The following is a 20094-nucleotide window of genomic DNA, read 5'->3' as shown; positions in this document are numbered from 1 at the left end:
CTCTAGATGAAGGTTCCAAGACTTTCATGAAGAAGATAACAGTGCCTTGAAGGATGGGTGGATCTTGTCAACAGAAAGAGACCGCCATAGCTAGAACAGTGTAAGTCAGGGGGTACAGAGGGAAGACGTGTATATTATAGACTTGGGATAGAATGTGGCTGTGCAAGGGCTGGGAAAGATAACTCTTCACTTAGACTTTAACTCAAGGACAGAACTTTTCTGCTCTCCCCCGTGTTCCCTAAGACCCAATTCTCTACATGTGGTTCACTCTAACTTACACTTATTAAATAAATAAGAAAATTAATCCAGGGAGAAAAAAATGATCTATTCAATTCACTTTGAAGCTGCTGCTGCTATGGATGTTTCTAGGTTGTCCTAATAATCCGGGTCATTGTAGAACTCCGCATATCCTTGGTTATGGGTAGACACTTGTATTGTCTCACTAACGACATGCGGGGGTTTAAAGAAAGGGCATGTGGCCAACAGTGGGTAGGGGCAGCATGAAGGTGTGTGTAAGTCTGCAAATTTGGAAAGTTCAAGGAAGTTGTAGGGCCCAATACCTTGTGGATGCTTAAAAAAATGAGGAGACTCATCTATGAATCAATTCTACTGATGCCATCATCCCAAAATGCAGAGCTAATACTCTTGTACTATAATTCCAGAAAGTGATATTTTCATTTTTAAGAATACATCCAGTGAATATTGAAATACTGTTTTTAAATGATCATGATGGAATTGCAGCATGATATTGTATAAGACCAAACATACTGCCTTAGGAGTCAAGAGACCGAATTCTGCTCTGTCACTAACGTGCTGTAAAACTGCAGACAAGGAGCTTAACCTCTGTGAGCCTCCTGATGGGGAGGAGGCTGATGCCTGGAGGTGAGCAGGGTCGGTGGAGATGGCCAGGCTTTTGCTCAGCTCACATGCTCATCCGGCAGCGACGTGCCCCGGGTCTCCTCGGAGCCTCCCTCTCTGCACTCATATGTGGGGTCAGGGGTGCTGCTAAAATGTAGATCCTCTTCACAACATTTACCTAGCTTTCGGTTAATGATATCTAAGGGGGCTTTGGATTCTAAAATGTCCTCTGGGTCCTATTTTCTGGTGTCATCTTTAGGTTTGAGGACAAAGCCTTCAGAAAAGCATCTTCTTAAATGCATCTAGCAGCACACAGGTTCCAAAGGCCATTTTAAAGGCTTTAGCCATTAGCAAAATATAATTAGTAAACAGTTAAGGATTAAAATATAGAAATCACACATTTAAAGAACCCAGGGGTTGCCAAATCATAGAACATATATTTTTCTCATATATATCTTATTAGCCATCATAAGACCCTTACAAATCATATATAAACACTTCTATATATGTATACACATACTTCTACACACATACACACACACACACACACACACACACACAGAATCTAAGGATTACTATAAAGACAAAAGGACAGCTATTATGAACCTTAATCAATGATCTAAAATCCATCACTTTAACAAACTACTGTATATAAAATAAATAACCCATAAGGATGTATTGTATAGCATGGCGAATACAGCCAATATTTTATAATAACTATACACAGAGTATAATCAATAAAAATTTTGAATCACTACGTTGTACATCTGAAACTAATATTGTAAAAACTATATGTCAATAAAAAAATAAAAAATAAAATAATTCAGTCCATTACTTTAAATGTAGTAGCACGCATAGCGACGAGCTTCAAATTCACAAGTTGGTGTGAATTTCACCCTGGCATTTTCATCAAGGACCCATTTCTAGTGAACACACTAACCTGACTCCTACATTTCGATAACTGGAGATTTATTTAAACCTAACACATGGCTATTCTTCACAGAGTTCTACGTTTCTTCTCTCATGCAGATATCTGGTTCTCTTCAGTGTTTAGATATTTCATTTTTATAGTTCTATATTATTTTAAAAATACATACTCAGGCATATCCATATATTCAGACTAATACACATAGACCCACAGAAACCTAAGTAAATATCCAAAAAGACATACCTAATAAGGGCAGGACAGAAGGAGAGGTAGGTCATTTCGTTTATAAACAATTATGCTTATAAACCGTTAAAGACACTCAAAACCTAACGGCTACACACAAAAACCTAACCATTAGAAAAGATCCAAGTTGAGAGTTTATTGCACATTTTGAGTTATTTTCCTTCCCATCTAGTTGCTCTGCCAACAATAGTAACTAGATGACATGTTGAGTTCCTTGCTGCTCTCAGTACTGTGATCTGCAAATTAAAGACCTATGATGATTAGCGCACTCTCTTGTCACCATGGCATAAAAGCAAGCAGACTAGTCCTACAGGAAGATCTGCTTTTGCCCAAGTGGGGCAGGAAAAAAAAAAGGGTTGGGAGTCTTAATGCACCAAATGTGAATGATTAGTCTGTAATGCGATGCTGATATTCATTTTTAAGAAGAAAGGTAAAGCAAGCAGCACACTGGAATGCATAAAGAGAAATGTCACATGAAGAACGGGAGCTCAATGTGAATCAGAGGGGACCTCGGTCTGCCCGATGGGCCACTCCTTGGTCTTGCCTTATAACCACCAATTAAGGCTACCTGTTATTAGCCCAGGGCGATTTTCCAGCCAACTTAATGAAACAGTTATACATGTAAGAAACATTAGCCCAGATCTGAGATGGTAATGCTAATTTTCTAATAGTGAGGGTGTGATGTTATCCCCTGCACCACCCGGACACAATATAGAAACTGACAACAAACATTCTCCCAGACAGCATGGTATTACCGTCCCACCAGTGTGCAGACTGACATCGCTACAGAGGACAGCATCAGTAGAAACTTCCCCCAAATTTTATCCCAAAGTTAGTGAATACTGGTATTTGGTTTTTATTAAAAAGAAAAAAAAAAAAAGAAGGCCAGTGTCTTCAAGTGTTGATTTCTTTCATCATAAGCCATTTCCCAGCTCCAGAAGCTTTGAAGTGAACGCGTCTCATCTGTCAGGCAGCCCCTCACCCCCAGCCTGCCGGAGTCTGCGAAAGTGAGACCTATGAGTCTGTCTTACCTGTAATCTGACTCTGTCCTTGTGGATTAAAAGGACTTGGTGCAGAGTTCAGGGAGGGCCGTGGGTTCTGAGGCGGGACACCTACTCTCATACTGGGATGAGGAATGCGCCCTAAATCACTGAGGCGGTCAGAGAACAAACTAGGTTTAGAGTCATCAAGCTTCTGTCTGTGCCCTGGAAACAGCAAATCATAAAATAAAAGCATATTAATTAGCTGAACAATTGACCATGCTAAATAGATACGTGAACATACATACTAGGGGTTTAAGCCAAGGAATTGTCAATACTGATCTTTATAATGATGCGTCTATATAATGCCTTCCATTTCAAAGGGCTTTGTAATAAGCATCGTCCGGTGGCAAGCATCCCTGGTTCTGTTCTAGGAATGGAGAGCGGAGGGGCCCAGAGGGTGACTCGGGGCCAAGCATCAGCGGTGAGGCCCAGACACCAGAGCCCAAGAGGGACTCTCTGGGCGCCGCCTCTGGCCTCTCGGGGAGGCTGGGAAAGGTGACTGTGTCCTGGGCTGTGTTTGCTCATTTCATGAAGGAGGAAACCTCCCCTGAAAGTTCAGAATCTGTGCATGGGACACACAGTGGGCCATACTTGGGGCAGAAACAGAGACAAACACATCTGTTAAAGGGACACTTCCATGATGACCATAAGTGACTTTTTCTTTTTTATGTTACCACTGTACCTTATGGAGACTCCTTTCTGAAAAATTAAAACTCAAACCGAGAACCCCTTTAAGAGGAAAACAGAAATACAGGCAAGGAAACTCAAATCCTCGAGAGGAATGTGGATATTTTGTGATACGCCAAAGCCTGAAAGCGTATAATAAACTATGTTAAATCAGAGAGAATGCTATTTTTATTTTAAATTTAGTACTGTGGTTCTGTAAGAGAAACTGAAAAATACCCTTTGGGTTACCATTGTGAATGTGAGAATCCGCTATTTAAAAAAACAAAAACCAAAACCTCACTTTGTCTCTCTTCTAGTTTATTCAAGTGTAAAATCCACAGAAATTCTAGATATTAAAGAACTATGTAAGTTGAAATATAACCAAGGTACTAAGACTTTTTAAAAATCATCCAATCATTCTTAGCAAAGAACATGGTATTGCCTTGGTGCAGGTATAACTGGAAAACACCTGAATCTTGATGCGACATTAGTTAAGTGTAAATCTGTAGAGTGGGACTATGGTGAACAAGTACAATAATGCCTACTGCCTAAACAGAAATATATTCCATATTCTGTACCAGTGAAGCCCTGGTATGTTGCCCCAACAGTTTAGTAAAATGTTAAGCAACGGAAGCTGATTCAAGGAAGAGCCATTTAAGATGATGACTAGAATAAGAATTTGCAGGAAAAATTAAGGGTATTAGGAGTAGTATCTATAACAGAAGAAAACCCTGAAGGAGGATTATGAAGAGCCTTCAAGAATGGGAAGGTAGATTCTACAAGTAGCAAGAACACCTTATCTCCCACTTAGTACCGGACAAGAGGAATGTATCAGGACAGGGTTAAGCTGAACATTAGAATTTCCCAACTATAAGCTGTCTTCCTAAGACAAATTCCTTATTTTACTTGCCCCCAAATGTATTTTCCTGTCTCCTTTTTCATTGCCTACCCAGCCCAAAGAAAACAGACAGGAAGCCAAGGTTTGGTAATAGGAGTGTAGCTGTCTCCCCAGCCAAACATGTTCCAACTAAGGCCCATTAACTGAAATGCACCCACCACCCTATTTCCTGCTAGTGTAAGTCTGGGGCATGTGCTACAAATGAGGGGCTAAGATTGGGAGAAAAATGATCAGGAAAAACTAGGGAAACTCATTGCTTACTGATAGTCGTTTTCCCCACCATTTATGACTTTTTATCCAGATTACACATAGATTTTAGAAATCTAAAGGACCTTTAGGGATTACCCAAAACAGCTCGAAGACCCCAGGAAGTGAGGTGTTCATAGATGAAGTGACCAAGGCCTGCAGAGATAAAACAACTAGCCCATGGGTCTTAGCTATTGACTAGCTCAGCCTGGACCAGGATGCAGCCCGGGTCCTAGGGGACTCAGCCTTCCATACATCATGTGGCACCAACCATGCTGGACCCCAGCTTCTCCCTTCCTCTCCCAGCTGCTACGAAGGACTGAAAATATCCAGATCGCCAGAGTGAGGCACCTGAGGACTAAGCCCTGGGAGGTGTCAGGCTGGTTTTCAAGGCAGGCAGAAGCAGCAGCAAGGATTCAGTTACAAAGTTAATAGCTCACCCATTACCCTAAACAAACTTCCATCAGTATACCTCGCTGTGTCTTACAAGGTTCACGATTAGAGAATCATACAGTACTTGTCACACTTAGATCCATGGATTCTGTTCCTCATACACATACCAAAAAAAAATAAAGGATTGCTGTAGTGTTGATACAGCTGTAAACATTAACAAGAAAGCTTATGGAATTGTCCCTGGAAGTTATTTAATAGGCCATATTTTTGGAATGGCAGATTCCCTGAGGGCTGGCGGGGGGGAGGGCTACACGATCTTGCATGGTTCCTTTATATACTGGGGCTTTATGTGGGCCATGGGTCACAAGAAAATTTAATAAGCTTTGCCTCTGCTTTCTACAGCCCTTTCGTTAGGTTTTCACAGAGACCGTATGAGATGTGAACTCGGTACACAAATGTGTGAGGACACGTTTATTTTCTCTGAGTTCGGTGCTTCGGGGCAGTAATAGGAGGTCGTAGGCAGGAATAAAGGACCTGGAGGAGTACGGATGTGTGCGAGAAATTTAAGAGCAGGTGAAATTTGAAGAGCCTCAATCACCTTTTGGAAATGATCTTCGAAGGCAAACCACCGAGTAACTACACACACCCTAGAGTAGTTCGGGGAACATCTATCTGCAGCTGCATCTACACAGAAAACATACCCATTTTTCTTCCTAGAACGTCTGCCCCTTCACAGCCACCACCACGACCACAACAAAATTCTTACAGGAGAATGAAGAGCAAAAGCCGAACGGGTTCTTCATCCTTCAACCATGACAAAGAACTGCTACCGCTAAACCACATCAGGGTGACACAGGAATGACGGGCTGAAAGAAGACGTACTTAAATCCTCAGCACCCAAGCCGTCCCTTCGGAAACTGGGGGCTCGGAAGACAAAGGGCACACGGACTTCAATCAAGGACAGGCTACTCTGCCACGGTACAGGGAGAACCAAACCTCATCCAAAGGGCCAAAGAGTGGATCTTCCAAGCAGGAGGAAGCGATAAAGAATGGAGAACTGCTGTCTCCATGTTGCACAGTCTTGCATATCTAAGACTATGCAAAAGCTCGGTCCTGGATCTCCTTTTCTAGTTGCACTGCCTGCCTTGATCAGTGGCTCTGCCACCCAAGCTGAATAAAAATATCCTCTACGGAGCTTTGAAAAATATAGATGTCCATCAGCTCAATTAAATCGGGAGCTCTGGAAGAGGGTCCTGGGGAAAGTTATTCTTTAAAAGCTCACGACATAGTCCAACGTGCAGCTGAGGTAGAGAGCCACAGCCCAGGACGATCCCACAACCCCACTCGCTCAAGGCCACCGACTCACATCCATGCCTCCCCCCATCACTAGGGTGAGCCCTGACCTCTGTCCTGAGTTCCAGGTTTGTGTGTCCCTCTGCCTACTTGACTTTGACTCTCCCCTGGGACATCTCAAAGGTATCTTGAATTCAGCATATTTAAGACACAATTCTTGCTTCTTCTCTCCAAGAAACCCCGTTCCTCCCTAAGAGTCCCCCATCTCGGATGGCACCAGCCACTCAGTCCCTTAAGCCAAAAACCTTAACACTTCCCTTGATTTCCCCTTATCCCCCACTCCCCACATTCAATCCATTAACAGGTTTTGTCATTTCCATCTTGAAAGTCTATCTTGAATCTGTTCAGTTCCACCAGCACAACCCTCACCCAGGACCCCATCATGTCTCTCTGGGCCTCTGCCATTGTCTCCCTTAGTGTCCCATTCCAGGACTTTTCCATTTTCCTGAAATGCTCTCCCCAGGATTCTTTATACAGCCCACTCCTTCTCATCCCTTAGACCTCAGGGTGAACACCACCTCCTATGAGAGGTGCCTGCCTACTAGACCCAGAATAGGTGCCCTCCCCTCGAGCACACCCTGTTTATTTCTTTGATGGCTGTAACCACAATCTGTAATTATCTCATGCATTGATTTGTCTCCCCTGCAAGACTATGAGTCCAACAAGAATGACTGCTCTGGCATGTTTACAGCTGTAATTCTCACAACCCAGTTCAGTCCCTGCCGTGCAGTAGGTGCTCAATAAATGTTTATACAATAAATGAATGAATGTTCTCCTCTTTTAGATAAATGTCTTGGTTGAGAGAAATTTTTCTGGCCCAGGATATCATATTATAGCACTATCTTTCCCAGAAAAACTCTTCCCTTCTTATTTGGCAGTACTGTGAATCCAGAAGGGAAACCCCTTTTTTAGAGACCAGCCTTTATTGATGTTTCCTAAGAAATTTCCCTGAAGAACATTCATTTAAGTGAAAGCTTGCTTGCTTGCTTTCTGAGAAAGCTGCATTTGCTCTTACTATAATTCTTAAGCATTGCTGCAAGTCATTTAGAATCATAGAGCTGAAAAGGACAAGAGAAATCATTTTGACTCTCAGTTTTAGAGCAGTGTACTTCTTTAATGGAGAGGACTCTGAGTCGCTGAGAGGGGAAATGACTTGCCCAAAGTCACATAGTTAGTGTCAAGACGAGAACTCAGGTCTTCTGACTGCTGGTCTGGGACTCTTTTCCCTCCCATTTGCCAACCAGCTTGTTTTAGATTAAAACAGCACATCATCAGTCATTCAGAAAAAAATCACAGTCAAAAGTGAATTTCAAGTGGAAAAAAAAGTAGTTTTCAGAACAAATTTCATTCAAAAAGTTAAGTGTGTTTGGCTAAATATGACTTTTGTTGCAACAAATTCAGGGGCACAAGAAGAAAGTGTGATGGAAGGGTCACAGCATTCACACATCCCTAGAGCAAAGACACATGAGGAACGGTTAAGTCACCAACCAATAGTCTAATGGTCCCGTTCTTCCCCACCCGGCTCTTTCAGTCCAAGGGCAACTCACCCATGGTGAAAGATGGTAATGTTGCCTTTAGAACTTCTGCTTAAAAAATCACGCTTCTGAAACTGGTCCATGAAGACTCTGAAACCGTGGTATGTGAACTACGAAAACAAACGTGCCACTCTGATGTAACCCATTTTGCCCATTTTTATAAAAGTCGATTGAGCACTGCTTCACAACTCTGGAGAGGCGGGTGGGCGCCCAGCCAGAACCTCATGCTCTGTGCCCTGTATTCACAGAGGGATGCACTATGCCAATTAGTGAGCCCTCTTGAAGGATGCCCAAGTGCACTTACAGAAGAGTACGCCTTTCACAACAGGCAGGGCGTGTCACAGCCCCTTCGCTCTCACGTGGCACAGAAGGGTCATTTTGCTGGTCACTAGGGCATGATGTTTGACAGCTCCTCTCTTTACAGTGGTATTTTATATTTTATTTTATTTTATTTTATTATTATTATTTTTTAAGCCAGAAATGGTGGGTCAAGTCCTTCTCTCTGACTTTTCTATTTCATCTCTTGTTTCATGCCTGAGAAAGTTCTTTACTTTTTTTTTTTTTTTAAAGAAGATGTTGGGGGTAGGAGTTTATTAATTAATTAATTTATTTTTGCTGTGTTGGGTCTTCGTTTCTGTGCGAGGGCTTTCTCTAGTTGTGGCAAGTGGGGGCCACTCTTCATCGCAGTGCGCAGACCTCTCACTATAGCGGCCTCTCTTGTTGCGGAGCACAGGCTCCAGACGCGCAGGCTCAGTAGTTGTGGCTCACGGGCCTAGCTGCTCCGTGGCATGTGGGATCCTCCCAGACCAGGGCTCGAACCCGTGTCCCCTGCATTAGCAGGCAGATTCTCAACCACTGCGCCACCAGCGAAGCCCTACAGTAGTATTTTAAATCAGTTTTAAACACTCACTTCTTTTATTAGGTATCTATCTACTTGTATCCTGGGTATCAGGAAGATACAATGTTTAAATAAAATAAAGTTAAAAGGCAGATCTGCAATAAAGCATCAATCAGGAATCAGTATGGCGTCCAAATTCAGGTCAGTTAGTCTAGCTAGTGTGTGCTGGGCGTCTACCATGTGAGTCTCACTAGGCATTTTAAGGAGAATGGGGGAGAAAATATATAAGATAACATCCTTGCCCTCAAGCAGTGCACAGTCTAGTAGGGAAGAGAGGCAAGCAGTTAGGTCTAACTGCAAAGGACTGTGTGAGACAATCACTGAAACGCTACAGTTTGGGGATCAAGTGAAAAAATATAAATATGGACTATTTCAAAATATTAAGAAAGAGGTGCTTTTGGTGATTATGTAAGAGTATGCCCTTAGGTTTTAGAACGGGTAACTAGAGGTTAAATGTCCTGATGTCTGGTATTTGCTCTAAAATATTTCAGCAAAATAACAAATGAAGCAAATACAGCAAAATGCTATTAATTATAAAACAAGTCGATGGGTACCTGGGGTTTTATGAAATATAATCTCTTTTAATGTATGTTTGAAATTGTTCACAATAAAAAAAACTTTAAAAACTAATAAAATGCCATTGGAAGAACAGGGGAACAACTGATGCTGACTAAAAGGGAAGAGGAAACCCTCACCGATGAGATCATTACGTCCTTGAAGGTGGAGGAGGATCCTGATAAGCAGAGAAGGGAGCAGAAAAGCTAGTTGGAGGACAAATGACAGAACCATGATAACAAACGTCCTGTGAGACAAGATGGTGCTGAACATATATGTGATATTAACCTAACCAGAGGCAAACCATCTTCAAATCACTTGACACTTCTCATTTGACAACATTAATTCTTTTCAACGATGCAACATATATGGAAATCTGTCTTTTAAGACAGATCTTTTCATCCCCTGACCAATAAAACAACACTTTGGCAGCCCCTGAGACTCCTGTGCCATGCTGTCAGGCCTACCTGGAGGAGAGGGGGGGTCTGGGAAGACATGAGCTAATTTTGCTGCCAGCAAGTCAAGTGACAGAATGAGATCTGGTCCAATACCCCAGGGCTCAAGCCACAGGGTAGAGCCATCTAAGAATATTGTGACAATGACTTAGAGAGTAAAAAGGAAAAGGGGAGAGGACTTGAACCAGAATTACCATTTTTTAGAGTAAATTGGTTATATGCAACAGAGATGCTATTCCACAGCAGTTCTGGGGGGACAAAAATGATGCCTTCAATTCTAATCTCTCTACCCTGAAAGTGGCACATGAAAGAGTGTTTGCAGGGAGGGGTTAGGGAACAGGTTGACTAATTTTTTTTTTTTTTTTTTTTTGCGGTACACGGGCCTCTCACTGTTGTGGCCTCTCCCGTTGCGGAGCACAGGCTCCGGACACGCAGGCTCAGCGGCCATGGCTCACGGGCCCAGCCTCTCCGCGGCATGTGGGATCTTCCCGGACCGGGGCACAAACCCGTGTCCCCTGCATCGGCAGGCGGACTCTCAACCACTGCGCCACCAGGGAAGCCCAGGTTGACTAATTTTAAAGTCATAACTCAATTCCAAATGAAATTACTTGGAATTTTACCTCTGAGGATGAGCGTTACTTCATTCCCGCAAAAATGGAAGATGACACAGACTCAAGTGAGTTCTTAGGGAAGCCACGCAAAGTTTGGGTCCAAATACTTTATTGAGGCTCTAGGTTAAATACCTTGATTTTCTGCATTCCTACATACATGTGAAAATGAAAATACTATTGAGAAAAGTGAAACTCTTATCTGTTTACATTCAGATGACTACATTTCACTGGTGGTTTGCGAAAGTCTAAAAATCGAAGACCTGTACCCTTGTCATGCACCCAATGTTTAGATAAGTTCTTCGCCTCTCCCTGACACAACTCCCTATGCCACTACAAACAGTCCCAACCAGCTTCTCCTCTAATTTCCCTGTTTCCATTAATATAACTGTTTTCTAGTCTCCCAGGCTCAAAATCCAGCCTAGGTCTTTTCCACCTCCCTTTCCTAGACCCCAGCATCCGGTCAAGCCCATGCCTGTAGTTTCTGCAGGTCTAGCCCATATACAGGGATGAGCCCCTAGCTTCCATTCCCACTAGGACCACTCCTAACCTCTCACTTGTGGTTAAGATGCCAGAGCAGCAGGCTGGCATATATGAAAGGGCACCAACCAGCTGTATGACCACAGGAAGGGTTTAATGGAACTCTCTGAGACCCAGCAAAAACGAAGAGTTAGTTTCCATAATTTCTAAAGTCCTTTCAGTCCCTAAATCCTAACATTAACGTTATGTACCTGTTCAAACTCTTTCAGTCGTCTTACAGTGTCTATCAAATTAAACAGAGCCGCCTGACCCCAGTAAACAAGAACCTGGAAAAGACGGTCTCAATGTACCTTATCACACTTTCTTCCAATGGCTCCAACCACACTGCTCCCGGCCTATGCCCCACTCACACTGGACTCCCCACAGTTCTTCAGAGTCCCCGTGCCTTTGCCCAAGCTGCCTCCTCCACTCAGAACTGCCTCTCCCCAGCACCTCCATTTGGCCAAATCCCTTCCCAGTCTCAACCTGGTCACCACATTTGTTCTGGTCTTTTCTGTCTCTAGGGCCTCGGTGAGCCCTCTGGTTTCTATCACAGCAAACTGAGAGCAGCTACAACTGCTTTTTGTCCACTACATGTGGTTATACTTAAGTGTAGTAGGCATTCAGTAAGCATTAACTTTCTGTGAATTGATATAAAATATTTATATAAAATTTCAAACCCTAATATCTTAGATTCTCCTGGACGTGACTGTGAACCCCCTGAGGATGGGTGTCACGTCCTACATCTAACACGTAACTTTGAGCCTAGGTACAGAGAAGGCACACAACAAATACTTGTTAAATTAGTAAATAAGAACCTTGTTACATTTAGAATTATCTCTCCTTTTGTCCAGTAAAAGTCAGAGAGGAGGGGGGAATAAAAAGGCTGGTTATTGGGCAACATTTCCCACAGTTAAATTGATGAGTCTCTAATCTTTGCTGGGAAAGGCTGCTGAGTCATCCTTTTTCCTAAGACTATGCTGTCTGGTTCAGGTCAAAAACTATTTCGGGACTAGAATAATGAAATGGACTAAGAAACTGTCTTCATGTTTAAGGAAGGCCTGGAGCCCCTCCGAGCCACTGGAAATTAGCAGCCGTGGAATATGATGTGTGCATGGGGCCCCAGAGCTCACACAGGACGGCCCGTGAGACAAGACAGCCCTAGACCACTGTTAGTGTGTGGCTTCAGACAGAGGACCACAGATCATAAACAAATCCCCTTCCAGGAGATTCTTCTCTGATGGCATTTCAAAAATGAACTAACAGATCTTCCCTCTAAGGGCCTTCTTAATATATAAACCAATTTCTAAAGGAAAAAAAAATGATAATCACTACCACATATCTTGAAGAGCTCTCTTTCGAGCCCTTGAACAGTCAGGCATGTAGAATTCAGAGTTTATCAGGAAAGAAGAGAAGAAGAACAATTTCACCCAAGAGAGGTCTGAAGCCTTCCAAGTCTCTTGGGTAAAAACATAATTATGGGAAGAAAAACATAATCTACTCAAGAGACATAATTACATAGTTAAGCCATAGACTCCATAGAAATATTCTAGGAACTCCAGTTCATAGAAAAAAATGTTAAAAGCTTGAATTTGCTTTCTTTTAATAATAAGAGGCGCCAGTTTAGATCAGTGAGTAAAAAGTTCACTCTCCCAAACTCGTATGGAGTCATTTTTTAAATATAATTAGATGCATGAGAGAGATCATTGAAGGACAGCCTCTTTCAAAATGTAGGCTTCTAAAGGTTAAAGAATTCAAGATCTTTTGATAAATACATAAATGAAAGAATTGTGAGATATTAATTCACATGTATATAAATGCAAGTTACTCTATAACTTAGATTTTAGGCTGTGGCAGATCCCGACAATCAAAGAATAAGTATCTGGAAGAAAGGACCGTCGCTCACCAGGGAATAACCCCTGAAAAACATATGCTTAGAGTACAATCCTTTTTCTTGAAATAATGGAGTCAAGCAACCTGAAATATCTAAAGAAAGAGAAATTCATGGGAGGTAAGGAGAAAAAAAGATTTTAAAAATGTAAAGAAAGACCAGATGAAAGCGTAATGGAAATACACAGGAGGAGATGTAATATTTTTGCAGGCGGTGGAAAAAGAACTAAATCGGGAACCTGGCTGACTTCAGCTCAGCCCCTCTCCTCTGTCCTAATACGTCTCTAATCTACTCTGCCTCTTTACCTCTAAATTCTCTGGCACTTTCTTTCTAGTTCCGATCCTGCTACCCTTGACTTTGCCTGCCTGTTGTTTCCAAGGGATGCTTCTTTCCAGCTTTACTCGCATTCAAAATAAGATTATATGAATTCGAATTTTTCAGAGCTGGAAGAGAATGTGGATTTCACCAGACCATGTTTTATTTTAGAAAAGGAATTGATGCCCACAAAACCCCTGTGACTTGTTTGAAGTCACGGAAGTAGGCAGTGACACTGGACACCAGCCCCTGACCAGCCTCTTCTGTCCTCTTTTTCATATGCCAGGCTGCCATACAAGGAAAGAAGGAAAAAAAGGCTAAGAAAAAGAGACCTAAAAAGAACAAACTAAGAAAAAGCCGAGAAGCTTAATTCAGAGATTTTGTTACATTATACCCAGTCTTACTGACTCCGTTTTATCACAACACATCTTGTTCTACTAATTACAACCCAACATCCACAACTGTCCTGGGCCATCAGAATCCGCATCTCTCCCTTCAGTTTCTGGGAAATGAACAAAAGATCTCTTTCTCTATGTCTAGACTTCACTCACGAAACTTAGTAAAACTCGAGTGTGTTAGTTCTGAAAACATTTCCTCTGCCTTCTTTGACTATAATATATTCATACACACCACAGTTTTGTGTTACTGGCCTTTACAGAGACCCCACTGAGAGACGTAAAGATTTTTTTTCTTAACGGTAACGTTTTAGGCAATGGAAATGGTAGTTTCCATAGTTGAACAAAAAGCATCACTGTTTATTTGCCAATAATCTAGCTAAACATGGATGGCATTATTCTTCAAAGAGTCTAGTGACAACTAGCCTACAGACTGTCACGCAATTCCTGGATCCTGGCTGAGTTTCCTTAGCATGCGATCTTCTCTGTTTCTCTTTCATTATTACGGTTTGGGGCATGTGCTGTGTGACTCTGTGTGTGTTTCGAGCAAAGAAAAAAAAAAGCACTACATCGAAGCAATTAAAAAGTGCAAAGAGCTCCTCTCTTGACATTTGCTGCTACAGTCGAGGAACATCATTTTCAATTTTCCCCTTTGCTGCTACAGCCGAGGAACATCATTTTCAATTTTCCCCTTTCTGTAACAGGAAGAAAATGTTAAAAAGTAATAACCGAGGAAAAAGTCAGCCAGCTCCCGCAGCCTGGTCTTGCTGTGCTGAATGGCAGTGAAGATCATAGAAGAAGAAAAAAGAAAAAGACAGGGGAGAAAAAAGAGGGGGAGGGGGAGAATTTCTTGCTTAAACTGGACCTAGTCCAGCTGGCAAGAAGAGGTGGCTTTCTTAACGCTTGCAAAACCTGATTACTTTTTTAAAGGAATGAAGAAGAAGGAGAGGTAAACACAGCCATTAAGACAGATTTAAGGTACTTAGCTTTAATCTGGTCTAAGGCCTCTCCAATTGTCTGCCGCTCTGCAATTCTCTGCTCGCTAGACAGGAACAGGGGGTATGTCAGTGTCTTCCGAGCGGCCAGTGCTGTCAGCTGAGCTCTGTGGTTACCCTCTCAGGTCAGGCATGGAAGGAACAGCGGCTTAAGCAATAATGGATGGATGTCTGTTATGTGCTGTGTCTGTCAGAAGTCTGTTCTACTACATTAAAGGACTATTGTGTTTATATCTCCACAACAGGTCTCAAACAGACTGTTTAAACATGCTTAAACAGGAGATGTCTTTGAAATAACCCCCCTAATAAAAGTCAGATGGGTAAGGAACTGAAAAATGCCATCAACAACATTAAAAAAATAACAACCTCATTTCTCTCTAAACTGCAAGGGAAACATGATATAAACTCCAAAATAAAACAGTTTACAAGTTAAACTCAGAAAAATTCCCTCGTGGATCAGCAGCCTTTTCCAATGGAAGAGCGCTTATCCACCCATCCATACACCCTTCCTAAACGCTGTTGCACAATGTACTAGAGTCTTGATAGACAGATAATTGCTTTGTTCAGCCATGTGTAATGAAGGGAGTCTATTGTGTTAATCCCGGTACTCTTATCTTCTGCGAACTCTGAATAAAGAACTGAAAACTCTACCCTCTTCATTCCAAAACAACCAGAGTTTACTCACTTTCAGATCTGCTAAAGTGTTCTTACATTCCACTCTGTCACTAAAGGTGCCAAGTATTTTGAGTAGGATCAAGTTATTGTTATATAAAAGGGAATCTAAAGTGGTGTTAAATGGAGTTAGAAGATAGCAAGTTTTACCTTTTTTTTTTTCAAAGCACAACAGACTAGAAAAGTGCATTCTTGTCAAACCCAAGGAAGTGGGTTGGCGGCCATTTTTTCAGAGCTCATCATCAGCACCCCCTCAATGAAAGAACATGATAGAGACACCAGCTCAATATTTTTTTTTTTTTTTTTTTTTTTGCGGTACGCGGGCCTCTCACTGTTGTGGCCTCTCCCGTTGTGGAGCACAGGCTCCGGACGCGCAGGCTCAACGGCCACGGCTCACGGGCCTAGCCGCTCTGCGGCATGTGGGATCTTCCCGGACCGGGGCACGAACCCATGTCCCCTGCATCGGCAGGCGGACTCTCAACCACTGTGCCACCAGGGAAGCCCAATATTTTTTTAAATATTAAAAAAAAGAACCTTCAGGTGATTAAAATTAAACCTTTTTTTCCAAAAGCAGATGTAAAGTTTTAAAGATTTTTGTCTGCTGGCTTCGTGCTGAATTATCTAATCAGTAATGACAGTTGAAGATTTTTCTTTTGTCTGCATAAAATGTATAAAGTATTGGCTTTTCCACATACACATATATATGGTTATAAATTTACATTATCTCTATTACATGCATACATATATATGCACAGAGAGCGAGAGCCCAGTGGAAGGGACAGAGATACCACCAATGTCAGTTCCATGTCTCTTTCCAGGTAACTGGGATGTTGTCCTCTTGAGGCCCAACATGCTATATACTCTACTTACACCAGGACACCACAACCCTTCTGACTACTGAACACACCATCAGCCTAATTAGATGCCTTGGTTTTGTTTCAAAATGGCACATGCTCAAGAATCCAGGAGGTCCACTGGAAAAGAAGGAATATGGTCTGGAAAGTGGGGTAACCAATGAAACAACATCCTCATTTTATTCCTACCCTTCTAGGTTCTATCACTTTCATGGACCTTAATGGTCACAGAAATGATATCCTTTCTGCTCCAAAGGTAGGCTCTTCCCAAGAATTCACTGGCCTAATGGCTCAAGAAGTCCTACTAAAAACCCATGAGATTCAACCATAAAACTCTGTCCAATAGAAATGAGGATTGCCCAACATGTAGTAAGAAAGATAACACGTGACTAATCGTCAGGAGATTTGGGTTCTGCCACTAATAGTAGCTTGTGAACTTGTCGGGTTCAGAATTTTCTCATCTGTAAGATAACAAACTACCTAACTTACAATTCTAAGAATCAGTGATGCCATGGATGCCTCACCTGTCACCATGGGTTACACACACACACACACACACACACACACAATTAGTGAACTTAATGGAATAGTTAAAATACCAAACCACCGTCTGACTAAAAGCAGAATCCCGTATCTAAATCTGGGCCTGACTTTACAAGGATCCGAAAATCTGGAGTCTGTTCCTGGCTTTGCCACCAACTTGGTTGTGGAGCTACAGGCAAATAATCTATCATCTCTATGACTCAATTTCCTCCTATGACTCAACTTCCTCATCTATCAAATGAGGATCAAAGTATTTGCATCACAGGGACATCATCAGGATGAGATGTAACAGAGGTGAAAATGTCCTACACGGAGGAAACCACGATGCAAATACAATATTCGTTTATCAATTAAAATTTCCTAAGCACTTATTATGTACCATGAACTATGCTACACCAGGGGGCCCAGCATATACTTGGGGAGGCATCGTATAAACAAATAATGACAGCAATGCGACAGATAGCATAACTGAGGTCTGAATAGGCAAAGGGGAACCAAAGAATAAATGCTTAACTTCCAAGAGCAGACGGGAAGGGCTCACAGAGGAGATGGCATTTAAGTAAACTTAAAGGATGAGTAGAATTCAGTCAAGCAAATGCAGAAGAAAAAGACATTCCAAGCAGAAGGAACAGCAGGTGCAAAGACAGAGGGGTTAAAAAAGCATAGAGGGAACAATTTGGCGCAGCTGGGGGTGTGGGAGGGAGGGGGTCGGGCAGGTCAGATACTGAAAGGCCTTGTCCACAATGTCACAGCATCAGAACTTCACCTTGTGAATAACAGGGGATCACTGAGATATTGTAGGCAAGGGTGTGCCATGGGCTGATTTATAGTTTCAGAGGACCACTTTGCTTAAAGGGGAAAACAGATCTAAAAAGCAGTGCAGTTTGAGGCATGAAACCAGTTAGGGGATTATTTTTATATTATAGACCAAGAGACAAACACTGAGAGTGTGAACTCAGCTACAGCCAGGCTAATGGGTATGCAGGAAAGCATTTCAGACACAGAACAGAGACAGACAGGGCAGTAGAACAAGAAGATGTAAGAGGTAAGGTGGAGGGCTTCCCTGGTGGCGCAGTGGTTGAGAGTCCGCCTGCTGATGCAGGGGACGTGGGTTCGTGCCCTGGTCCGGGAAGATCCCACATGCCGCGGAGCTGCTGGGCCCGTGAGCCATGGCCGCTGAGCCTGCGCGTCCGGAGCCTGTGCTCCGCAGTGGGAGAGGCCACAACAGTGAGAGGCCCGCGTACCGCAAAAAAAAAAAAAAAGGAAGATGTAAGGTGGAGAGGATGAGTCTCCGGTTTCTGGTTTGGTCAAATAGGTGACTGTGGGGCGTTCAAAACTGGTGAAACTAGAGGGGGTTCCTATTTGGGTGGAGAAGTTTGGTTAAAGTGAAGGTGGGAGGATCCCGAATCTTGTAGGGGACATCAGTTGGAAGTACCTATGGGACATACTCAGGTGGAGATGCCCTGGAAGCAAACCAGAATTAAGAGTCTGAGATTCCGAAGAGGACGGAGATGCATTTTCAGTGGTCACAGGAACGTGAAGCCATCGGTGTAAATGACTCGGTCCCTCGGGGAATGGATATAGAGAATGAGTGGAGGAGAGTATCTTAGAAGGAGTCTAAAAAGCACAAACACTTAAGGGGTCGGCAAGCAAGAGGAGCCAGAAGAGATGGAGGAAGAGGAGGAGGAGGGGCCAGTGGTGCCATGGAAACCAAGGAGCAGGTAGCCCTCCTCCTGAAAGGACACAGACCAGGAACCACCGCCCCACTGCTACTTCAGGGGCCCGAGGAAGCCTGAGGGAAAGCATCCTCTCCTTCTACTCCGGGACCAAGGGCACAAAGTTAATTCAGCCACAATGTAAAAAAGATAACTCTCCTCCACTCCCTCTGTACCCATTCCCCAAGTGACCTCATCCACATCTATGGCTTCAAATGCATCTCCAGCCTCTCCTGAACCTGAGACTCACATTTCTAGTTGCCTCTGGGCATCTTTTTAATAAGAATACCTTCACCAGTGACTGCAAGTGTGCCTAGGGTCTTCTGAGTTCAATCTTGGTCATGTGATTTTAAAGGAATATTTTAAAGCCTCCCAACTGCAAAGCGATCAGCCCTCTTTGGGCCAAGCCACAAGTCAGACTGTGACTCTGTACCTGTCACTGGCACAGGGTCAGAGGGTAACCAAAGTGTGTTCTGGTCTAAATATTACCCTGGGAACACCTAAACCAGTGTCCAAGAGAAGGGGAAGCAAAAGAAAACATGAGGCGACAGCAAAAATCTCTAAAACTAACCATCTTTCGCAGTATAACTCTGGAAGAAAATCCTCCAGAATCCTGTGCAGCAGTATATGTGACCACTTCTTAGCCTGCCATTTGCACTCCAATAAGCTTAAGAGAAATACAGAAACAAAATCAAATAAACCCAATCCCTCTTCTGCACCCTCCCCCTTTCTGCAGTCTCACTCCCAGTGTCAATCAGAAAGTAACCAACCCTGAAGAATGTATATGGGGATGGAAGGAAAGAATCCATCTGCTATGGATGGAGACGTGGCAGGGGTCCAATGCAAATAGTAGGAGTGATAGCATTTAGAGAACTGCAAACTTAACTAATAAACACATATCAAAGGACTTTGAAAAGAAAGTCTGAGCCACCAAGTTGGCCTGAAGATCTTTAGACCTTTTCCTTTCCCCTCCATGAATGCTGAAGTCCAGAGGTTGCTAAAGTCCAGACCAATTTACAATTTCCCTTGAAAGAACATGATTATCACCTCTACTGATTCTGCAATGGGCTTTTTTTTTTTCTTCCTGTTAATTCAAAATGAGGTCCTAGGCTGGTCAATCATTTTAGGTACCAGGTCACAGCATAAATTTGTATTCCTTAATACTAATCTGAAAAAACAAATTTCAGTGTGCGTTTTAAAAGTTAATTCAATTACCTGATCTACTTTGTTCCACTGAATTACCCTCAACTGAGTATCTACAAGGGGCAAAATGCTATTTGAACTTAGCCCTGAATGTCTAGGAGGCCCCAGATTAATAGAGAGGAATGCAGAAGAGAGTTAAAACCGATAAATACCACCCCAGCCAAAGCACCAGGTCATAACTTCCATCAATGGTCTGCAAAGAGTCAAGATGGAGATGTTTTTGTTTTTTGGGTTTTTAGGGAGTCTTTTTGGCAGGGGGTGGCAGGCGTTAATCATAAAAATAAAAGAGATTTAGTGTTAGTCTTCTGAAAGT

General features: G+C 42.7%; 1 protein-coding gene across 4 annotated transcripts in view; it reads right to left on the bottom strand.

Moving 5' to 3' along the window:
• RUNX2 (RUNX family transcription factor 2) overlaps positions 1-20094 on the bottom strand; it is a gene marked incomplete at both ends in the record, with an annotated part of 211258 nt that overhangs the window by 48192 nt on the left and 142972 nt on the right. For 2 of the 4 annotated variants that reach the window (XM_079712414.1, XM_079712415.1), the window contains one exon: positions 3061-3234. The exons of the other annotated variants lie outside the window; for them this stretch is intronic. In XM_079712414.1, the coding sequence (XP_079568540.1) occupies positions 3061-3234 (174 nt within the window). The remainder of the gene's footprint in view (positions 1-3060; positions 3235-20094) is intronic. 4 annotated transcript variants of the gene reach the window in all.

This window comes from Hyperoodon ampullatus, assembly GCF_949752795.1.
Source record: "Hyperoodon ampullatus genome assembly, chromosome: 10".
Taxonomy (NCBI): domain Eukaryota; kingdom Metazoa; phylum Chordata; class Mammalia; order Artiodactyla; family Ziphiidae; genus Hyperoodon; species Hyperoodon ampullatus.
The sequence above is the reverse complement of the archived record's forward strand: the minus strand, read 5'-3'. Positions and strand labels throughout refer to the sequence as shown.